At 45.4% G+C, this 17,664-nt stretch overlaps 1 protein-coding gene across 2 annotated transcripts in view; it reads left to right on the top strand.

Moving 5' to 3' along the window:
- LOC147123239 (gamma-aminobutyric acid receptor subunit alpha-2) overlaps positions 1-17,664 on the top strand; it is a 547,289-nt gene that overhangs the window by 177,058 nt on the left and 352,567 nt on the right. The window contains exons 1-2 of one of the 2 annotated variants that reach the window (XM_085969649.1): positions 11,412-11,502; positions 11,706-11,801. Coding sequence is in view for 1 of the 2 variants with exons in the window: in XM_085969641.1 (XP_085825767.1) it covers positions 11,387-11,502 (116 nt within the window). In the remaining variant the exon portion in view is untranslated. Of the gene's footprint in view, positions 1-11,386; positions 11,503-11,705; positions 11,802-17,664 lie in introns of those variants that run through there. The other variant, XM_085969641.1, reaches the window with a different exon arrangement.

Genomic DNA, 17,664 nt, shown 5'->3' with positions numbered 1-17,664 from the left:
CCTCGGAGGTTGCAGATTCCTCTGAGGCGTCTGGCTGCTCAGGCTCTTCCTCCTGCACAGTGGGAACGGGGGCTCTCGATGGTCCTGTGGGGGAGTCAAGGAAAAAGTTAGAGATGTGATGCCAAGGTTACATGCACATTGCATTTTGCAGATGATCATAAGTCCATATGATGTAGCTTCAGAATCATTATCAGCGACTCATGCAATGCCAATGAGAGAGATGGAAAACTATTCCGTCACCAGCTTGCAGGGATGCACCTGTCTCTCCTTCCCCAACTCCCGCATCTATGTCAGCCCCGACAATCTCCAGGACGCCTTCTTCCCAGGGGGTGAGCTGGGCTAATGAGGGTGGCCCTCCTCCTGTCCTGGCTCGCTCTCTCCTGTTGCGAGCTCTCTTTTCCTGCAATGAGGGAGACAAGTGGAGGTTGATTGAGAATGAAGGAGTGAGTGCATAGATACTTAGAAGGAGACAAAGATGGAGTGAGGTTGCAAGACTAAGGGCCCTCCCTGTGTGTTGTCAGTTGTGTTCAAAGCATCAGAGTGAGAGGGAGTGTGAGGGCTGCATGGTGGAATAGTTACGTGAATGTGAGTATCGAGAGAGAGGGAATGGGTAAGGGTGCATGGATGTGAGTGTCAAGTGGGATGTGGAGGAAGAGGTTGCTAAAGCTGAGTGCTGGTGAGGAAAGGCAATGGGGATCAGATTGAGGGTGATGGAAACTTCATACAGTACTTACTTTTCCACTGCAATGAAGGTCATGGAATCTTTTTCTGCACTGCATCCAGGTGTGCCGTGTGAGCCCCAAGGAGTTGACTTCACCAGCCACCTGTAGCCACACAGCCTTGGTCTGACTGGGAGGCCTCTTCCTCCCTGAAGAAGGGAACAGGACCTCCCTGTGGGCCCTAGCACCATCCAGCAATGCCTGGAGTGAAGCCTCAGCAATTGCCAAGAGTGAAGTTCTTGCCCTCCCGCTGGCCGTTGCTCCTGCAGGCTCCTGTGCCATCTCAATGGTGAAGCTTGGAAGCCTACAGAAGAAGCAAGGCTTGCTGTGGGCCCTAAAAGCAGCAGCCATGATGACATCATATTCTGCGACTTTCTGACTGGAAATACTCAATTGCCAAGGCTTCCCACACGTTGGAAATCAATTGGCCAATTGAGTGAAAATTGCATCAATCTCACAGACCCATTTAGATTCGTGTGGGAAACACCAAATTCGGGGAACCCGACAATTCCCCGCACCTGAGTTAAAATCGAGCCCCATGTGTTTCTACTTTCTGAACAAGTCTGTTATGAGGTACTTTATCAAATGCCTCACATCAGCTCAATCAGGTTAGTCAGACACAATTTTCCTTCAACAAATCCACGCTGGCAGTCCCTTATTAACCCATGCTTCTCCAAGTGAGAATGAATTTTGTCCTTGAAAATGGTCTCGAGTATTTTTTCCACCACTGACGTTAGACTGTAGTTATTGGGTTTATCCCTTTCCCATTTTTTCAGTAGGGGTGTAACATTTCCAATCCTCCAGTCCTCTGGCATCACTCCCATATTCAAGGAGGATTTAAAGATTGTAGTCAGATCTTCTGCTATCTCCACCCTTGCTTCCCTCAGCAACCTAGGATGCATCCCATCTGGATCGAGTGACTTGTTAACTTTGAGTGATGCCAACCTATTTAGGACCTTCTTTCTATCTATATTTATCCTATCCAATATCTCTACTCCCTCCTCCTCTACTGCAACATTAAATTCATCCTCTTTTGTGAATGATGATTCATTGTGCAGAGTAAACAGATTGGGGCTGAAAATCCATGGACCTTCTGATGTTCTCTCCCTGTAATGTCGGTGGATATTGGACGGAAGAGCAACAAATTAGGAGACCTGGTATACCTACCACCAAATGGCAGAGATGGGGCCATCTGTGGGTCCAGGCTGGGATTGTGGCTTGGGCCCCCAAATAAATATTTCTATTAAAAAAATTAAAAAAAAGTTAATTTTAAAGAAGCCCCCTTATAAAGAGATCACCTATAATTTCTTTCCAGAGGCAACTTGGTACCTCTCTCCCTAGAACCGGCTACTTACACCAAATGTTGTGGCCTCTCCACAATGGCAGGTGCCCTAGATATGCCCCTGGTGATGCAGGCATCTGCCATTCCCAAGTATAACCTTCCCCTGACCCCACAAACTTCGGCAGGATCTGCATCGGTGGTTCCGGGTAGGAGCATTCTGATACTTACACCATGACGTGATTTTTTAGCTGCCGCACTGTTAGAAAATACTAATTTTCTCAGCAACCGAAAAATCATAGATATTAACTAATCTGCTTTACAATTCCATTCATGAGTCCTGCATAGCTGGAGGTACAAAACACAAAGTTCTGAACAAAATTAATACAAATTATACTACATTTTTAGGGAGAAGAATTAATTCACCCTTCATCCACAATTAGTTAATGAACTGACTCTTCCATCATGGTAGTGGAAGGAATTTATATTGAGCTTGAAAACCCAAACCTAAGAAATTGTTACCCTTATTTGCTTCTTTCCTTCTTCACCAAACATATCGGCAGTAGGTTACCCTTATCAAAGGCCTCCTGCTTAAATACCATAGCTGGGTTTGTTTACTCAGGTGGAATCCAGACAAATGCAGAGGAGTGGGCTTTGTGTCTGCCCGATGGCTGTACCCCTAAAACTGGCTGATTTTCAGAGGTCATGTTAATTTGTATTTTTTCTATGGATTCCTGGCAAAATTTTCACCTCCAGCAGGAAGCCTGCCATTTTGGTGGGGTGGGTGCGAGGAAACTGGCTGTGAGATGCTTCGGGTATTTGCTGGCTGCAAGTAAATTCCGTCTTGACCAATGCAGCCAGCCATTTTGGGAATTGGTTCCACCAGGCAAAACAGCTCCCCCCCCCCCCACTGCAACCTGTATATAGTATATAACACTATATACTAGTGTAGTTCCAAGCCATGCTGTGGCCTGATATACATCATATGACATATGCATACCTTTTGAATATGTCCACCCATATTAGATCTGATGTTTTCTGTCACTTTCAGCAGAAAACCTTAAAAATGATATGGGGCATGTGGGAAGCCAATGGCTACTTTGGGCAGTATTGGCTCTGGTTCACATATTTTGATACCAATTTAACACAGAGGAAAATGTGTTACACTGGGGCTGAAAGCACACCAGTTTTACCCACCACCTGCTAGAGTTGTACAGGAGTCAGCTTAACTCTAGTTGAAAATTCTGACTCATGTCTAAATTCATATTTTATTTTATCAAGATGTTGCCTCCTTACACGCATGTTGGTATATTCCTTTCTTTAAGCTAACCCATTTTCTACCGTCCTGGTTTTATTTTTGCATTTTCTCTCGAGGGGATAAATTTCTGCGGGGTTTGCACCATATTCCTGGGGCGTCCACAGCTCTTCCGCCAAAGTTAAGGCAGACAAGTGAGAGACGCCCTGCAGGAATTCATTTCCATAAATGAAGGAGATTCAACCTTCCAAAATTCCAAAATAAACAAGCAATGCAAAGTTTCAAATGCAAAGTTTCACTTGTCACATTAGTAGATAATTATCTGTAACTTTTTTTAAATTTGCAAAACATAGGTTGGGAGCCCAGCGGAAAGAAACAATACAAATGGTCTAAAAAGTAAATCCTGCAATGTAATTGGGCTTATTTGAGCACAACACCCCCACTATCAAATGGCAAATACTAAAAATGGATCTAAATGTAGCTCTGGATACTCTCTATGTATCTGCCTGAAGGGGAATTACTTGATTAATTATGATTTTTTGGGGCTTTAGATAGGTTATTAATATCATGTAAATTGATCGTGCTACAAATAATTACTAAATCGATTGTTGGATCCTTGTGATTCAATTGGCTGAAAGAACAGGAATTGCTGTGTGCTAAAAGCCCATAAGGTCTGTTTTTACATTGATTTGGTAATTGGCAGTTCAGGTATAAAAGCAGCTTTGGGCAGTATTAATGCCAGTTTCATATTCTGATGTAGATTTAATACAGAGGTAAATGTTTTAAGCTTGTACTGAAATAATGCCATTTTAGCCAATTATTGGGGTAGAGGGTTGCATGTCTACTTACTCATGTTGCACATTGTGAATCTTAAAACGTGTAGCCTATCTGTGCTTGGAACAAATTTTATTCTCACTGGCAAACTTCAGTCGAAGCAATTCAGTGTAGTGGACTTCTGAATTACATTAGATTAGTGCATTATTCTGAATACACACATTGGACACAGAGGCATGTTCAACCTTTATGTGGACGAATTGATTTCTCTTTTGCAACTGGCACAAGATAAGTTGGCTTCTACCTGAATATGCTAAAGCTGGTGGGACCCATAAAGGATAAAAGAATGTTACATGATTAAACATTACAGAAACTTTAACAATTCTATCCAGAAGAGTGACGAGCTAGCACATTGAATGCTAAGAAAGTGCATATGAAATGGACTGAAAAACTATAATGGAAGCGGAAAAGCAACAATGGAGACGGAAGTAAGAAAAATAAGCTCTTTATTTCATGGGACAGATAAGTATTAACTAGATAGCCACTTGAACTGTTAAACCTATATAATTATCAGTGTAATTACCTTTAGTGCAATCAGTATTTTTTAAGTTGAATATCTTATGTGTAGTCTAGTTCTACGTGAAGGATATCTATAACAATAACAGATTAAAATGCTAAATGTCATTAATGTATAATGTTTTAAAATGATGCGTAGTCTAATAATATGTGAACTTGTTCTATTCACAGATTTACAAAGTTGCCAAACATCATTGGCACTATTCATTTGAAGGATCCTTCACAGGGTGGCATCTGATCAGAGGTCATCTTAGTCATAGAACAAGATGCTGTTCACAGAACCCCTGAAAAAAGGCCATGATGGGACTGTTAATGGCAGAAATTCAAAGCACAGCAGAGGAGAGTGCGAGTTTCATACCAACGTGATGAGTAACTTGATGAGAGAACCAACATTCTTTGTCAAATGTGCCCAATATGATTGCATAATGTTTTGCAAATCAACCATACTATGTGTGCATCTGGGTGTTTCCTGCCTGCCTACTAGCATGGGAATTGCCAATGTGCTGATGAAGCAGGTTATTGGATGGTGGTTGGGATGTCGAAAGACCAGCAACTGCCTCACGTGGCTAATGTGTTCCCTGCTGTGGTTTATAGTGTCACCCTGAGAGAGCCCATTGAGGTCTAACTGACAGGAAAAAGGTTTACCTAAATGGTACATCAAAGTAGCTGCTGTTGGTGCCCCAACTTGATTTAAATTCTCCTCAGTGTTATTACTGAGTTGTCTGATCAATTTGCTCATTACACTGCTGTAAAACCAGCATTCTTCCATGTTTCATGAAGGCATCACTCCAGAGACATTAGCACATAATCTAGTCTGACATTTCAATAGTGTACTGAGGCAGTGCTGCAATGTTGAAGTTGCCATCCTTCGGATGAAACGTGAAACCGAGGCCCCATCTTCCCTCTCGGGGTTGTAAAAGATCCCATTGCACTACTATTCAATGAAAAGCAAGGGAGTACTCCCGGTATCCTGGCTATTATTTATTCCTTAACCAAACACTAAAAAATACAGATTATTTGGTCATTAGCTCTGCATGTGCAGATGGCTGTCACATTTCCTATGTTACAACAGTGACTATACTTCAAAAGTACTCCATTGGCTGTAAAGCGATTTGGGATGTCCTGAGGTTGTGAAAGGCGCTACATAAATGCAAGTCTTTTTTCTTTTCACTCAGAGATTGCTGAAGTCCTTTGTATATCTTTTTTAATTGTGTCACAAAGCCAGCATCCAATTTCTCTGTGAATAATTTCAGTTATCCTGATGAAGAGAACTCACTTGTGAAAACATGAAGGATGTTAATTTGGCCTAAATGGACACTTACAATGCAAAAGGACTTCTGCAGATACCAACGAAGCACAAAATGATTAAATGGCTCAATTGTAACAAAGTAATATGGGCATAGAACCTTTATAGTATTATAAGCTAATATTTAGCAATGATGTAAAGCAAACATTGTTAATAGAGCTTTCTGTTGCTACTGTATTGGACAGTTATTAAAAATATTATTGTGAACATTTTTTGACTTCATACTGCTAGTGATGTGCTGGAAGGGAATTTTAATCCTTAAATGTCTTAAACTGCCTCCAACATTAAGGTAACAACAGAAAACGCTAGAAAAACTTAGCAGGCCAGGCAGCACCTGTGGAGAGAGAAACAGAGTTAACGTTTCAGGTCGAAGACCTTTCGTCAGATATTGCTATCCAACTTTAAGATGTTGTTTATTGGGACATGAATATGGGTTTCCCATTGCATAACTTTCCACGTGTCTTCTGAGACAATTATTTGAAAATAGATCCCACATTCCCAGAGCAACTACAGCGGGGCTTCTGGCACACTTCTGATGAAGTTACGGTGGCGGAGCGGGAGCAGCTCTGAAGAAATTGTTGCCCTTACTGCCACAATTTATCTACTAGTTTTCTCAACGAATGTTCCAGTTTTATGCTGGATTAATGCTCCTGAAGTTGATTACAGCACTTGACACAACCTTGCTTTAATCAGATGTTGTAATTACATAGTTGTTGATACGCTTATCAATTACTTCATAAAAGGTGATGAGTCGAAGAAGAGATGATGAGTCGAAAGAAGAGATGAATAAGGCTTTTATTAGCTAAGAAGAGACCATGCTTCTTCGTGAGTGACTGAACAAGTCTGAACGAAACCCACACAGTGGTGGGTGGAGTCAGCTGAGGCATGCCTCCATACACAGCGCCACCCAGAGGTGGCAATATACAATACAGTGGTTTACCACATTCACCCCTTGTTTAATGTGAAGTCCGGCGGGGTGAAGGGTACTACAAGTTAAGTCTATCAGGAGGCCTTGTCTGACGTCCTGATCGTCGTGGTGGCGGCGGTGGTGTTGCAGCATCCGACGTCGGGTCTGGTGTCTGGGTGGTTGGCGAAGATTCCTGGGGCTTTGGCATGCCGTCTGCAGGGGTTGGGTTGGGAGGGGTGGTGGGGGATAACAGTGGTAAGGGGGATAACGGTGGTAAGGGGGATAACGGTGGTAATTCAGGGGTACCCGAGGGTGCGAGATCTCGTATGGAGACCGTGTCCTCCCGCCCGTCTGGGTATGTCACCCAGGCATACTGGGGGTTGGCGTGTAGGAGGTGCACCCGCTCGACCAGGGGGTCCGTTTTATGCGTCCTCACGTGCCTCCGCAGTAGGACGGGCCCAGGAGAAGTCAACCATGCCGGTAGCGAGGTTCCCGATGTAGACTTCCGGGGGAAAACGAACATTTTCTCATGAGGGGTCGCATTAGTGGCAGTACAAAGCAGTGACCGAATGGAGTGAAGCGCTGCAGGGAGGACCTCCTGCCAGCGGGAGGTCGGAAGGCCCTTAGATTTTAGTGCTAAGAGGACTGCCTTCCAAACCGTCGCGTTCTCCCTTTCCACCTGGCCGTTCCCCCGGGGGTTGTAACTGGTGGTCCTGCTCGTGGCGATACCTCTTGTTAGCAGGTACTGCCGAAGTTCGTCGCTCATGAATGATGAGCCCCTGTCGCTATGTATATAGCTGGGGAACCCGAACAGAGCGAAGATGTCATTCAGACACTTGATGACCGTGGTACTGGTCATGTCTGGGCAAGGGATGGCAAAGGGGAAACGGGAGTACTCATCAACTATGTTGAGGAAGTACACATTGCGGTCAGCGGAGGGGAGGGGCCCTTTAAAATCGACGCTCAGGCGTTCGAAGGGGCGGGTGGCCTTGATCAGGCTTGCTCTGTCCGGCCTATAGAAGTGCGGTTTGCACTCGGCGCAGATTTGGCAGCTCTTGGTCATGGTCCTGACCTCCTCGATGGAGTAGGGCAGGTTACGGGATTTGATAAAATGGAAAAACCTGGTGACCCCCGGGTGGCAGAGGTCATTGTGGAGGGACTGCAGCCTATCACTCTGCGCGTTGGCGCATGTACCACGTGATAGGGCATCTGGGGGCTCATTGAGTTTCCCTGGCCGATACAAGATATCATAATTGTAGGTGGAGAGTTCGATTCTCCACCTCAAGATCTTGTCGTTCTTGATTTTACCCCTCTGCTTATTATTAAACATAAAAGCTACTGAACGCTGGTCAGTGAGCAGGGTAAATCGTTTCCCGGCCAGGTAATGCCTCCAGTGACGCACCGCTTCTACAATAGCCTGGGCCTCCTTTTCGACGGAGGAGTGTCTCGTCTCGGGGCCCTGGAGGGTCCTTGAGAAAAAGGCCACGGGTCTGCCCGCCTGGTTAAGGGTCGCGGCTAGGGCGAAGTCGGAGGCATCGCTCTCCACTTGGAAGGGGATGGACTCATCCACCGCGTGCATTGCGGCCTTCGCGATATCGTTCTTGATAAGAGTGAAGGCTGCACACGCCTCTGGTGTCAGGGGGAAGGAGGTGGCTTTGATGAGGGGCCTGGCTTTGTCTGCATAGAGGGGCACCCACTGGGCGTAGTAGGAGAAAAACCCCAGGCATCTCTTCAGTGCTTTTTGGCAGTGGGGAAGGGGTAGCTCCATTAGGGGGCGCATTCTGTCGGGGTCGGGCCCGATGACTCCGTTCTCCACCACGCAGCCGAGGATGGCCAGGCGCTTGGTGTGAAACATACATTTTTCCTTATTGTACGTTAGGTTCAGCCGTTGGGCCGTACGGAGGAAATTTGCTAGATTAACGTCGTGGTCCTGCTGGTCGTGGCCGCAGATGGTGACGTTATCCAAATAGGGGAAGGTTGCCCGCAGCGCGTTCTGGTCAACCATTCGGTCCATCTCCCTTTGGAAGACCGAAACCCCGTTGGTGACGCCGAAGGGGACCCTAAGGAAGTGGTAGAGGCGGCCGTTTGCCTCGAAGGCAGTATACTGGCGGTCCTCATGGCGGATGGGCAGCTGGTGGTACGCTGACTTAAGGTCGATGGTGGAGAATACTTTGTATTGCGCAATCTGATTGACCATATCAGATATGCGAGGGAGGGGGTACGCGTCCAGCTGGGTGTACCGGTTTATGGTTTGGCTGTAGTCGATTACCATGCGGCGTTTTGCAGTGGTTTTAACGACTACAACCTGGGCTCGCCAGGGGCTAGTGCTACCTTCGATAATGCCCTCCTTCAAGAGCCGCTCCACCTCAGAGCTGATAAAAGCTCTGTCCCCGGCACTGTACCGCCTGCTTTTGGTAGCGATGGGTTTACAGTCGCGGGTGAGGTTAGCGAACAGGGGAGGGGGGGGGACTTTTAATGTGGAAAGGCTGCAGGTGGTTTGCAGCGGGCGATTTAAAAGTTGTTGGTTGCAGACTGTGAGTGGGGGGAGGGGTCCACCGTATGCTAGTGTGACACTCTTAAGGTGGCACTGAAAATCCAACCCTAGCAGGACGGCAGCGCAAAGACGGGGCAGGACTAGCAGTTTAAATTTTTGATATTCAGTGCCCCCTACTGACAGGGTCACCACACAGTAGCCGCTGATGTCCATTGACTGGGACTTGGACGCCATAGAAATGCGATGGTGCGTTGGCAGAATCGTGAGGGAGTGGCTACGTACCGTGTCGGGGTGGACGAAACTCTCTGTGCTCCCGCTGTCGATCAGGCAACTGGTGGCGCGGCCGTTTACCGCGATATCCATCATGGAGCTGGATAGATGGTGAGGGTGGCCTTGATCCAGCGTCACGGAGGCCAGTATGTGGCTTAGTGAGTCACTATAGTCATCCGCCGAGACGGTGGTCGGTTCCGGTGACGAAATGGCGGTTGAGTGCGTTGGATAAGATGGCGGCGGATGCCATGCGGCCGGGGGTACACAAAATGGCGGATAAGATGGCTGCTCCCACGGCCCGCACGCTGCGCTGCTGGCTGGCTTCCCCTTGCAGGCGTTAGCGTAATGGCCTTTCTTCCCGCAGCCCGAGCAGGTAGCTGTCTTAGCTGGGCAGTGCGCTCTGGGATGTTTTAACTGGCCACAGAAATAGCATTTTTGGGCCTGGTTACTGGGCATCGAAGCAGTTCTTACCGGAGGCTGCTGTCTCGGTTGGGTCGCTGCAGCGGTTGGTGCCGGGGGCGGCGGTCCCGTGTCCCACGGTTTCGATTGCCATGTCTCGGCGCCGTTACGGGGGTATGCCTCGAGGTTTCGGTGGGCCTCCTCTAACGAGAGCGCAAGGGCAATGGCCGTCTTCAGGTCGGGTTCCTTGCTTTCTAGCAGTCTCTGCCGGGTGTGGTCTGACTGGAGGCCCCTGACGAAGGCATCACAGGCGAGTCCCTGCGCGTGCTCCACAGCCGTTACCGCTTTACAATCGCAGTCTCTGCAGAGTGCCAGTAGCGCCCGTGCAAATGCCCCTACCGATTCTCCCGGTTGCTGCCTGCGGGATCCCAAGAGGTGTCGGGCGTAAATTGTGTTCACTGGGCGCGTATATTGCCCTTTTAGTAGCTCGAGGGCCGCCACGTACGTATTAGAGTCCCGGATTAGCATATATACTTGATGGCTCACCTGGGCGGTCAAAATTTTCAGTTTGTGATCCTCCTCTGTAACCTGTGAGATTGCGAGGAAGGATTCAAAGCAGCTCAGCCAGTGTTCAAACTTGGCTGATGCACCCACATCTTGAGGGTCGAGGTCCAGGCGTGGTGGTCTGAGGGCTCTCAGCAATGTCTGCTGTATCCGTTGCTGTTGTTGCTCCTCAGGTGTCGCCATTTAACTTTTAGCTAATAAAATTGATACGCTTATCAATTACTTCATAAAAGGTGATGAGTCGAAGAAGAGATGATGAGTCGAAAGAAGAGATGAATAAGGCTTTTATTAGCTAAGAAGAGACCATGCTTCTTCGTGAGTGACTGAACAAGTCTGAACGAAACCCACACAGTGGTGGGTGGAGTCAGCTGAGGCATGCCTCCATACACAGCGCCACCCAGAGGTGGCAATATACAATACAGTGGTTTACCACAGTTGTGAAACTGTAACTGTATATCCATTGATCTAATTGATTTGTTTTGTGGTGGTGTAGTTAAGATGAGCAATCAGGGGCAAAAATTTCCTGTGTAGTATTTGTAGAAAATTCAGAAACACATTTGCAAAAACGCATGTTTACAATTTTGTTACAGTAAACAGAAGAAATATTCTCTTATTATGTAATATATTCACATTAGGTAGAGAGATATTACTCTTGTCTCATGATCCCTGACCCTTATGTTAGTGATAACAGAGCTGTATTGCAGAGCTTTATTGCATTGGCAGTCAACCATTTTGCATACATATCATTAGTTAAACACATCTTTTTGTGTATGATTTCTGTAATATGACTGCAGGAATTGCTGGCCATAGCATGCATTTTATTGTGTACAATTTTAAATTCAGAACAGGGCAGCCTGGCTCAGTGGAAGATGAAGCAAGGAACAACATCACCATCTTTACCAGAATTCTTGACCGACTCCTGGATGGCTATGACAACCGATTGAGACCAGGATTAGGAGGTCAGTAAATGAAAAGTATTTTGAATTTCATTTGTGTTATTTAGAAAACTTACCTTATTCTGAACAAAATATTTGTGTCTTCCTGAAAAGAAAAATACAAATTTAAAGGTCCAGTAATCACTGGTATGGTGTTGCAGTAAAATAGTGAAGCAGTACAGTCTACCTGGTTTAATCCGGAATTTTTTTATTCGTAATCCTCATAGATTAGGGAACGGTTCAGAGCAGTGCATTTATCACTCGATTACCTGGAAACCTCATACTCTGATTCTACCACACCGGTCTGGGAAAAAACAGTTTTGGTAAGTGCAGATTTACTTTATAAACTGACAAACCTCGTCAAAATTCAAGATATCTGAAGTGGAACAATTCATATAGCGATTACACCACGAATGAAGAAAGAAATCAACAACATCAACAATAACAACTTGCATTTATATGGCACCTTTAACATAGAAAACTGTACCAAAGCAGATGGGTAATTAGAAAAAATTGGGTAAGAAGGAGATATTAGGAAGGGTGAACAAAAGCTTGGTCAAATAAGTAGGTTTTGAGGGTCTTAGAAAAGGAGAGGGAGATGGAGAGCTGGAGGGATTTAGAGATAGAATTCCAGATCATGGAGCTTTGGTGACTGTGGCGAGACAAGGGGGATGAGATGTGACTACGCCAGAATTAGAAGACCAGAGAGTTCGGTGGGGGGAGAGGGATTTGTAGGGCTATAGGAGATTACAAAGTTAGGGATGCTCTGGCTACATTCGAATAGTTAAGAGTGGAACCAGGTCAGGGCAGTCCCACTGAGCTGGATAATGGAGGAGAGGTGTTGGAGGGGAATGGTGTGGTCGACCAAGTCAAAAGCTGCAGAGAGGTTGGAGAAAATGAGGATCAATATTGCACCATGGCCATTTTCATTTGTGACTTTGGTTCGGTTGTTTGAGTGCCATGGCTGGGGTGAAACCTGATTAGAGAGATTCAAACATGGAGTTGCGAGAAGTTGAGCACAGATTTGGGAGGCAACAACTTGCTCAAAGACTTTAGAGAGGAAGGGGAGGTTGGATATGGGGTGGTAGTTTTTTTAAGGACAAAGGAGTGGGTTTTTTCAGAAAGGGTTGATGATGGCAATTTTGAAAGAGAGACTTGAGGAGATGAAACCGTTTACAATGTCAGCTATTTTGGAGGCCAGAATGGGAAGATAGGCAGTTAGCATTTTACTGGGATTGGAGTAAAGGGAGCAGGAGCTGGGTCTCTTGGACAAGATAAGCTTGGATATGGCAAGAGGGAAGAAAGGAAAGCAAGTACAGAAAGAGAGGACAAAGGGAGCTGAGACGGAGATTGAAATCAACAAGGAAGAAGAGTCACTCAGTGCAGAGGCTGAGGGACAGAGGATATCTCAGTGAAAAACTGCTGGGTCTTGGGGGGCAGAAGGCAAGGATTTTAAAAAGGTGAGAGGTTTGGAACAAGGTGAGATGTTCGAAGGGGGAGGAGAAGGTATCGGAGGACTAGGAGGAGAGACCAAGGCGTGATTTAGTGATACAGACCACACCACCACTACAGCGGTTTAGGTGGGGCAGGTAGTGGAAAGTACAGCCGAGCAGGGTGGCTTCAGTAAGGGGCAAGGTATCGCCACCCGTAAGCCAATTTTCAGTTAGAGCCAGGATATCAATGCAATCATTCACAATAAGGTTGTGGATGGCAAAGGACTTGTTTGTGAGTGAACAAACATTCTGACAGGAAATGCGGAGAGGAGCGTTGATTGGTGAGCTGCTTGATGAATTCAAGGGAGCAATGCTGGCTGTGGTGAGCGGGATGGGAAGGAGATTGCTGAGGTTAGCTCCCAGTGAGCATGCTGGGCGTTTAAGTCGTTGAGAGAGGAGGATAGGGCAGTTGGGGTGGCTGCTTGTAAGGAGGTAGCAATGTGTCTTTCAGCGGACCCTTTGGAGAATGCCAAGAGGGGCACAGAGGATAGCTATGGGTTTATTGAAGGAGGATTCAAGCCTGCAATCTTGGCAGGAGAGCAGGAAGGCAGAACGTTCATCGTGAGAAACAGAAAATCCCTTCAGTGACGTTGGCAGTTCTGTTTGCCGTTGTAGAAAAAACATTTGGAATAAAGATTGGATATTATCCTAGGGAGTTCAAAATAGCTGAACACTGCCAACAATGCCAAAGCAACATGGGACCAGAAGCTGTGAGTGGAAGAGCTGAAGGAAGCCCTTTTGGTTTACCAATATGAGACTCTGCATCTTCAGTCAACTGTGAAAATTTGCAATTACAGGCAGAAGTTTCGGGAGAGAAACAATGTGACGAATATCGCCTAAAGCAACAGATGGCTAGCAAATAGAATCAAGAACTGAAAAATTCATGTCAGAGTGGTATCTGCAAACTCCACTAATTTTGCTGCACAACTTCAGAAGATATCTGCATAGTCCTGCTCTACTAACATGTATCACTGAGATGAAACTAGCTTGTTTTCAGGATGGAACCAAGTTGTAGAACCATGTAAGACAGAAAGCAATTTATAAAGTACACAGCCACAAGAGATGGCAAGTAATTCCTAACCACTTTTCAAAACAAGAATGGTATTGAAATGTTTAAAATGTTAGTGTTAAAAGTTATAAGTTAATTGTTTAAGTAAATAAATGCCTATTAAAATGTTAAATGTTGCCTAAGTATTTTGTGTTCTGATTTGTTATGACAGTAATAGAATTGTGAAGTGTATAGCAATATGCACATGCACCTCAGATAGCCAGCTTGAAATTTGCTAGTCTGACACACTGGCTAATATCGCAGATTTTGCAGCAATTTTTTATCTGGATTAAAGAAGGTAGACTATTTAGTACCTAAGAATAAAAATGCTTCTTAGCTCTGAAAATGTATTGACCCAGAATTTTCTGGAAAGTTTTGGCGTAACTATGATGTAAGAGTGGAGTTGCACCATTTTTTCCTGAGGAAATTCATGTGTAACTGATGTGCACCGGTTTTACACTGAAACATTGCTGCGTGTAAATTTCCTCGATCATTTGCACCACTACCGAGTTACTTCCACCGCAACTCCACTTGGCTCATTAATATAGCTCCACCCAATGCAAAAGACCAGAGAACGTGAGCCTCCTGCATTTATACCCATTCTGAACGAACATAAATTTACACTAAAAGTTCCAGGTGCAACAGAACCCGTAGACAACGGTCCGGAACTTGCGGTCCTGATGACGGCGTACTGACAGAGTTTGCGTCATTTCGCCTTTAAAACTGACTGCAACTTCATGATTTAGCGCATGCGCAACCTAACACGGAAATCCTGAAGTTGCGGTCTGTCATTCACTGCTCTGACACAGGCTGCGCTGTGGCAGCCCCCACCTTCCCCCCCTCCCGCCCCCCAAACTGGCAATCAGTGCAATCACTGATCTGATGAAAATTTCCCCTTTTCTCCCATTGTTAGAAACCCCATTAAAAGTTAGATCCATTCAACTGAGGTGTAACTAGGTTTTTAACGGCGGTCTTTTTAAAAATTCGTTCAGGGGATGTGGGCGTCACTGGCAAGGCCAGCATTTATTGCCCATCTCTAATTGCCCTTGAGAAGGTGGTGGTGAGCAGCCTTCTTAGACCACAGAGGGCAGTTAAGAGTCAACCATGTTGCTATGGGTCTGGAGTCACGGTCTGAGTAATAACGACTGACAAACAACCGTTCTGGCCCTGAAAAGCTAATTTTATATTGATGGAGTGTCAAATTTCTCCATTAAGTTAAAAATTATTGGATTTTAAAATTAGTTTAAAAAAATATTTTTTTTAAAGTTTGTTCATGATATTTTAGCTTCTACCTTAACCCAATTTGTATGCCCCAAACGTTATTTTGTTCTCTAAATTTTTTTAAAAGTGATTTGATTATTAATGCTTTCTATTTCCCGGTTCCCTGTCTGTGAGAATTCTGTAATATGATTGCTGCTTAGACAGCTTGTTGACATCACAGCAGCTCACACTATGGGATTCCCACTAAATTACGATGATTTCAACTGCACGCCGGAAAAGCCGAACGTCTTGCCACAGAAATCGTGAGATCTTTGTGGGAAGCTTACTTCGGGGCCAACGGAGAACGCCTTTGCTTCACCTCTGACCGCAAATTACGGGCCACTATTTCTGGTGTTTTGTAGTGATTTTTATTTTGAGAGCAGCACTGTATTTTCTTTATGTTTGTATGTTTTTTTTTATGGCATCAGAATCTGTTACGTTAAGTAGAGAAAAACTTCCACAATTGCACTTTCTTAAACATGATATGGTAAATGTGCATAAATGATGGCTTTTGGCAAAAAACTTTAATTTTCATCATATCAATAAGATAAAGCGGGACTTAGAGAAGGAAGATGGTGTTTGTTCCGTGCTTTCCTCAGGCCCGATTGTTTATGTTGATTTCCACTTGTTTTATGCCAGTTTTTACATTTTGGCTTCTGCTAATACAATTTTCAGAAAATTTGGGAATAAATTCCCGTCGGCAAGATTGGTATAGAGACCTGCGTAAATTTTGGTACAATTTCTGTGTAAGTACGATCTAGGAGATTAAGTTTGTCCATTTATACTACATCTGCAAAATTTATTTTCCACACAGTTCTAACAACAAAGTGGAATATATTAAATGTAAATCTAAGAGTGTAACTTTAATTTTAAATGTGTTTTAAATGTGAGTATAATATTTTCCCCATTCCTTCTGAAAAGCATGACATGCCATCTTAATGTGGGAGCCAAAATAATGAGGATAGCAAGCTATTGAACTGTGGGAAGTATCGTAGCCAAGCATCATCCTGTCCTCATTAAACAGCAACATGTGCATTATTTAGTAGTAGTCACTCGATTGAGAGCAATAGTAAAGGTTCTGCTAAATTCTTTATGGCCTGTTTTCCTTCTCCTGATTCCACATTAAGGTAAGTGTAAAATAAAACTTACCTTTTGGTGGTAGCCTGCAGGGATCCCTTTAAGCTGCCTCTGCACTGTTGAATTTACATATTCAAGACTCCTAACTCCTCTTTCAGGCAAGCGCCACAGACGCCTGGGAAAGCACCTTCACCAATATGAAAGCACCTGTATGCCAGGTGCTGATAGAGTGCAGGACGTTGCACCCTGAAATTGGACTTTGCTGCTCTTGCTTTACATCTGGAAAACTGGCACAATGAGGAGCAATTCCCCCCCACCTCAGGAATGCCTTGGCCGATTATAGTTACATCAGTCGCTACTATAAAAGCAAAATACTGCGGATGCTGGAAATCTGCAATAAAAACAAAATGCTTGAAATACTCAGCATGTCAGGCAGCATCTGTAGAGAAAGAAACAGAGTTAACGTTTCAGGTCGATGAAAGCCCACAGCTACTTGGATTACACTTCCTCCGCCCCTGTTTCCTGTAAGGACTCTATTCCATTCTTCCAGTTTCTCCATCTCCGCCGCATCTGCTCTGATGATGCCACCTTCCATACTCGTGCTTCCGACATGTCTTCCTTTTTCTTCAACCGAGGATTCCCCTCTACTGTGGTTGACACGGCCCTTGACCGTGCCCGTTCTATTTCCCGCACTTCTGCTCTCATCCCTTCCCCTTCCTCCCGGAACCACGATAGGGTTCCCCTTGTTCTCACCTTTCACCCCACCAGCCTCCACATTCAACGGATCATCCTCCGCCATCTCCAGCGTGCTCCCACCACCAAACACATCTTCCCCTCACCTCCCCTTTCAGCATTCCGAAGGGACCGCTCCCTCCGCGACACCCTGGTCCAATCGTCTATCACCCCCAACACCCCTTCCCCTTCGCCCGGCACCTTCCCGTGCAAGCGCAGGAGATGCAACACCTGCCCTTTTACCTCCTCCCTTCCCACTGTCCAGGGCCCCAAACACTCCTTTCAGGTGAAACAGCGATTTACTTGTACTTCTAGCAATTTAATATACTGTATTCGCTGCTCACGATGCGGTCTCCTCTACACTGGGGAGACCAAACGCAGATTGGGCGACCATTTTGTGGAACACCTCCGTTCAGTCCGTAAGGGTGACCCTGAGCTTCCGGTCGCCTGTCACTTTAATTCACCGCTTCACTCCCGCTCTGATCTCTCTGTCCTCGGTCTATTACATTGTTCCAATGAAGCTCAATGTAAGCTCGAGGAACAGCACCTCATCTTTCGATTAGGCACTCTACAGTC

Source organism: Somniosus microcephalus, chromosome 2 (assembly GCF_052327205.1).
Source record: "Somniosus microcephalus isolate GS21.2 chromosome 2, FLI_Smic_1.0, whole genome shotgun sequence".
Classification (NCBI taxonomy): Eukaryota; Metazoa; Chordata; class Chondrichthyes; order Squaliformes; family Somniosidae; genus Somniosus; species Somniosus microcephalus.
Note: the sequence above shows the minus strand (reverse complement) of the source record. Positions and strands in the feature narration are given on the sequence as shown.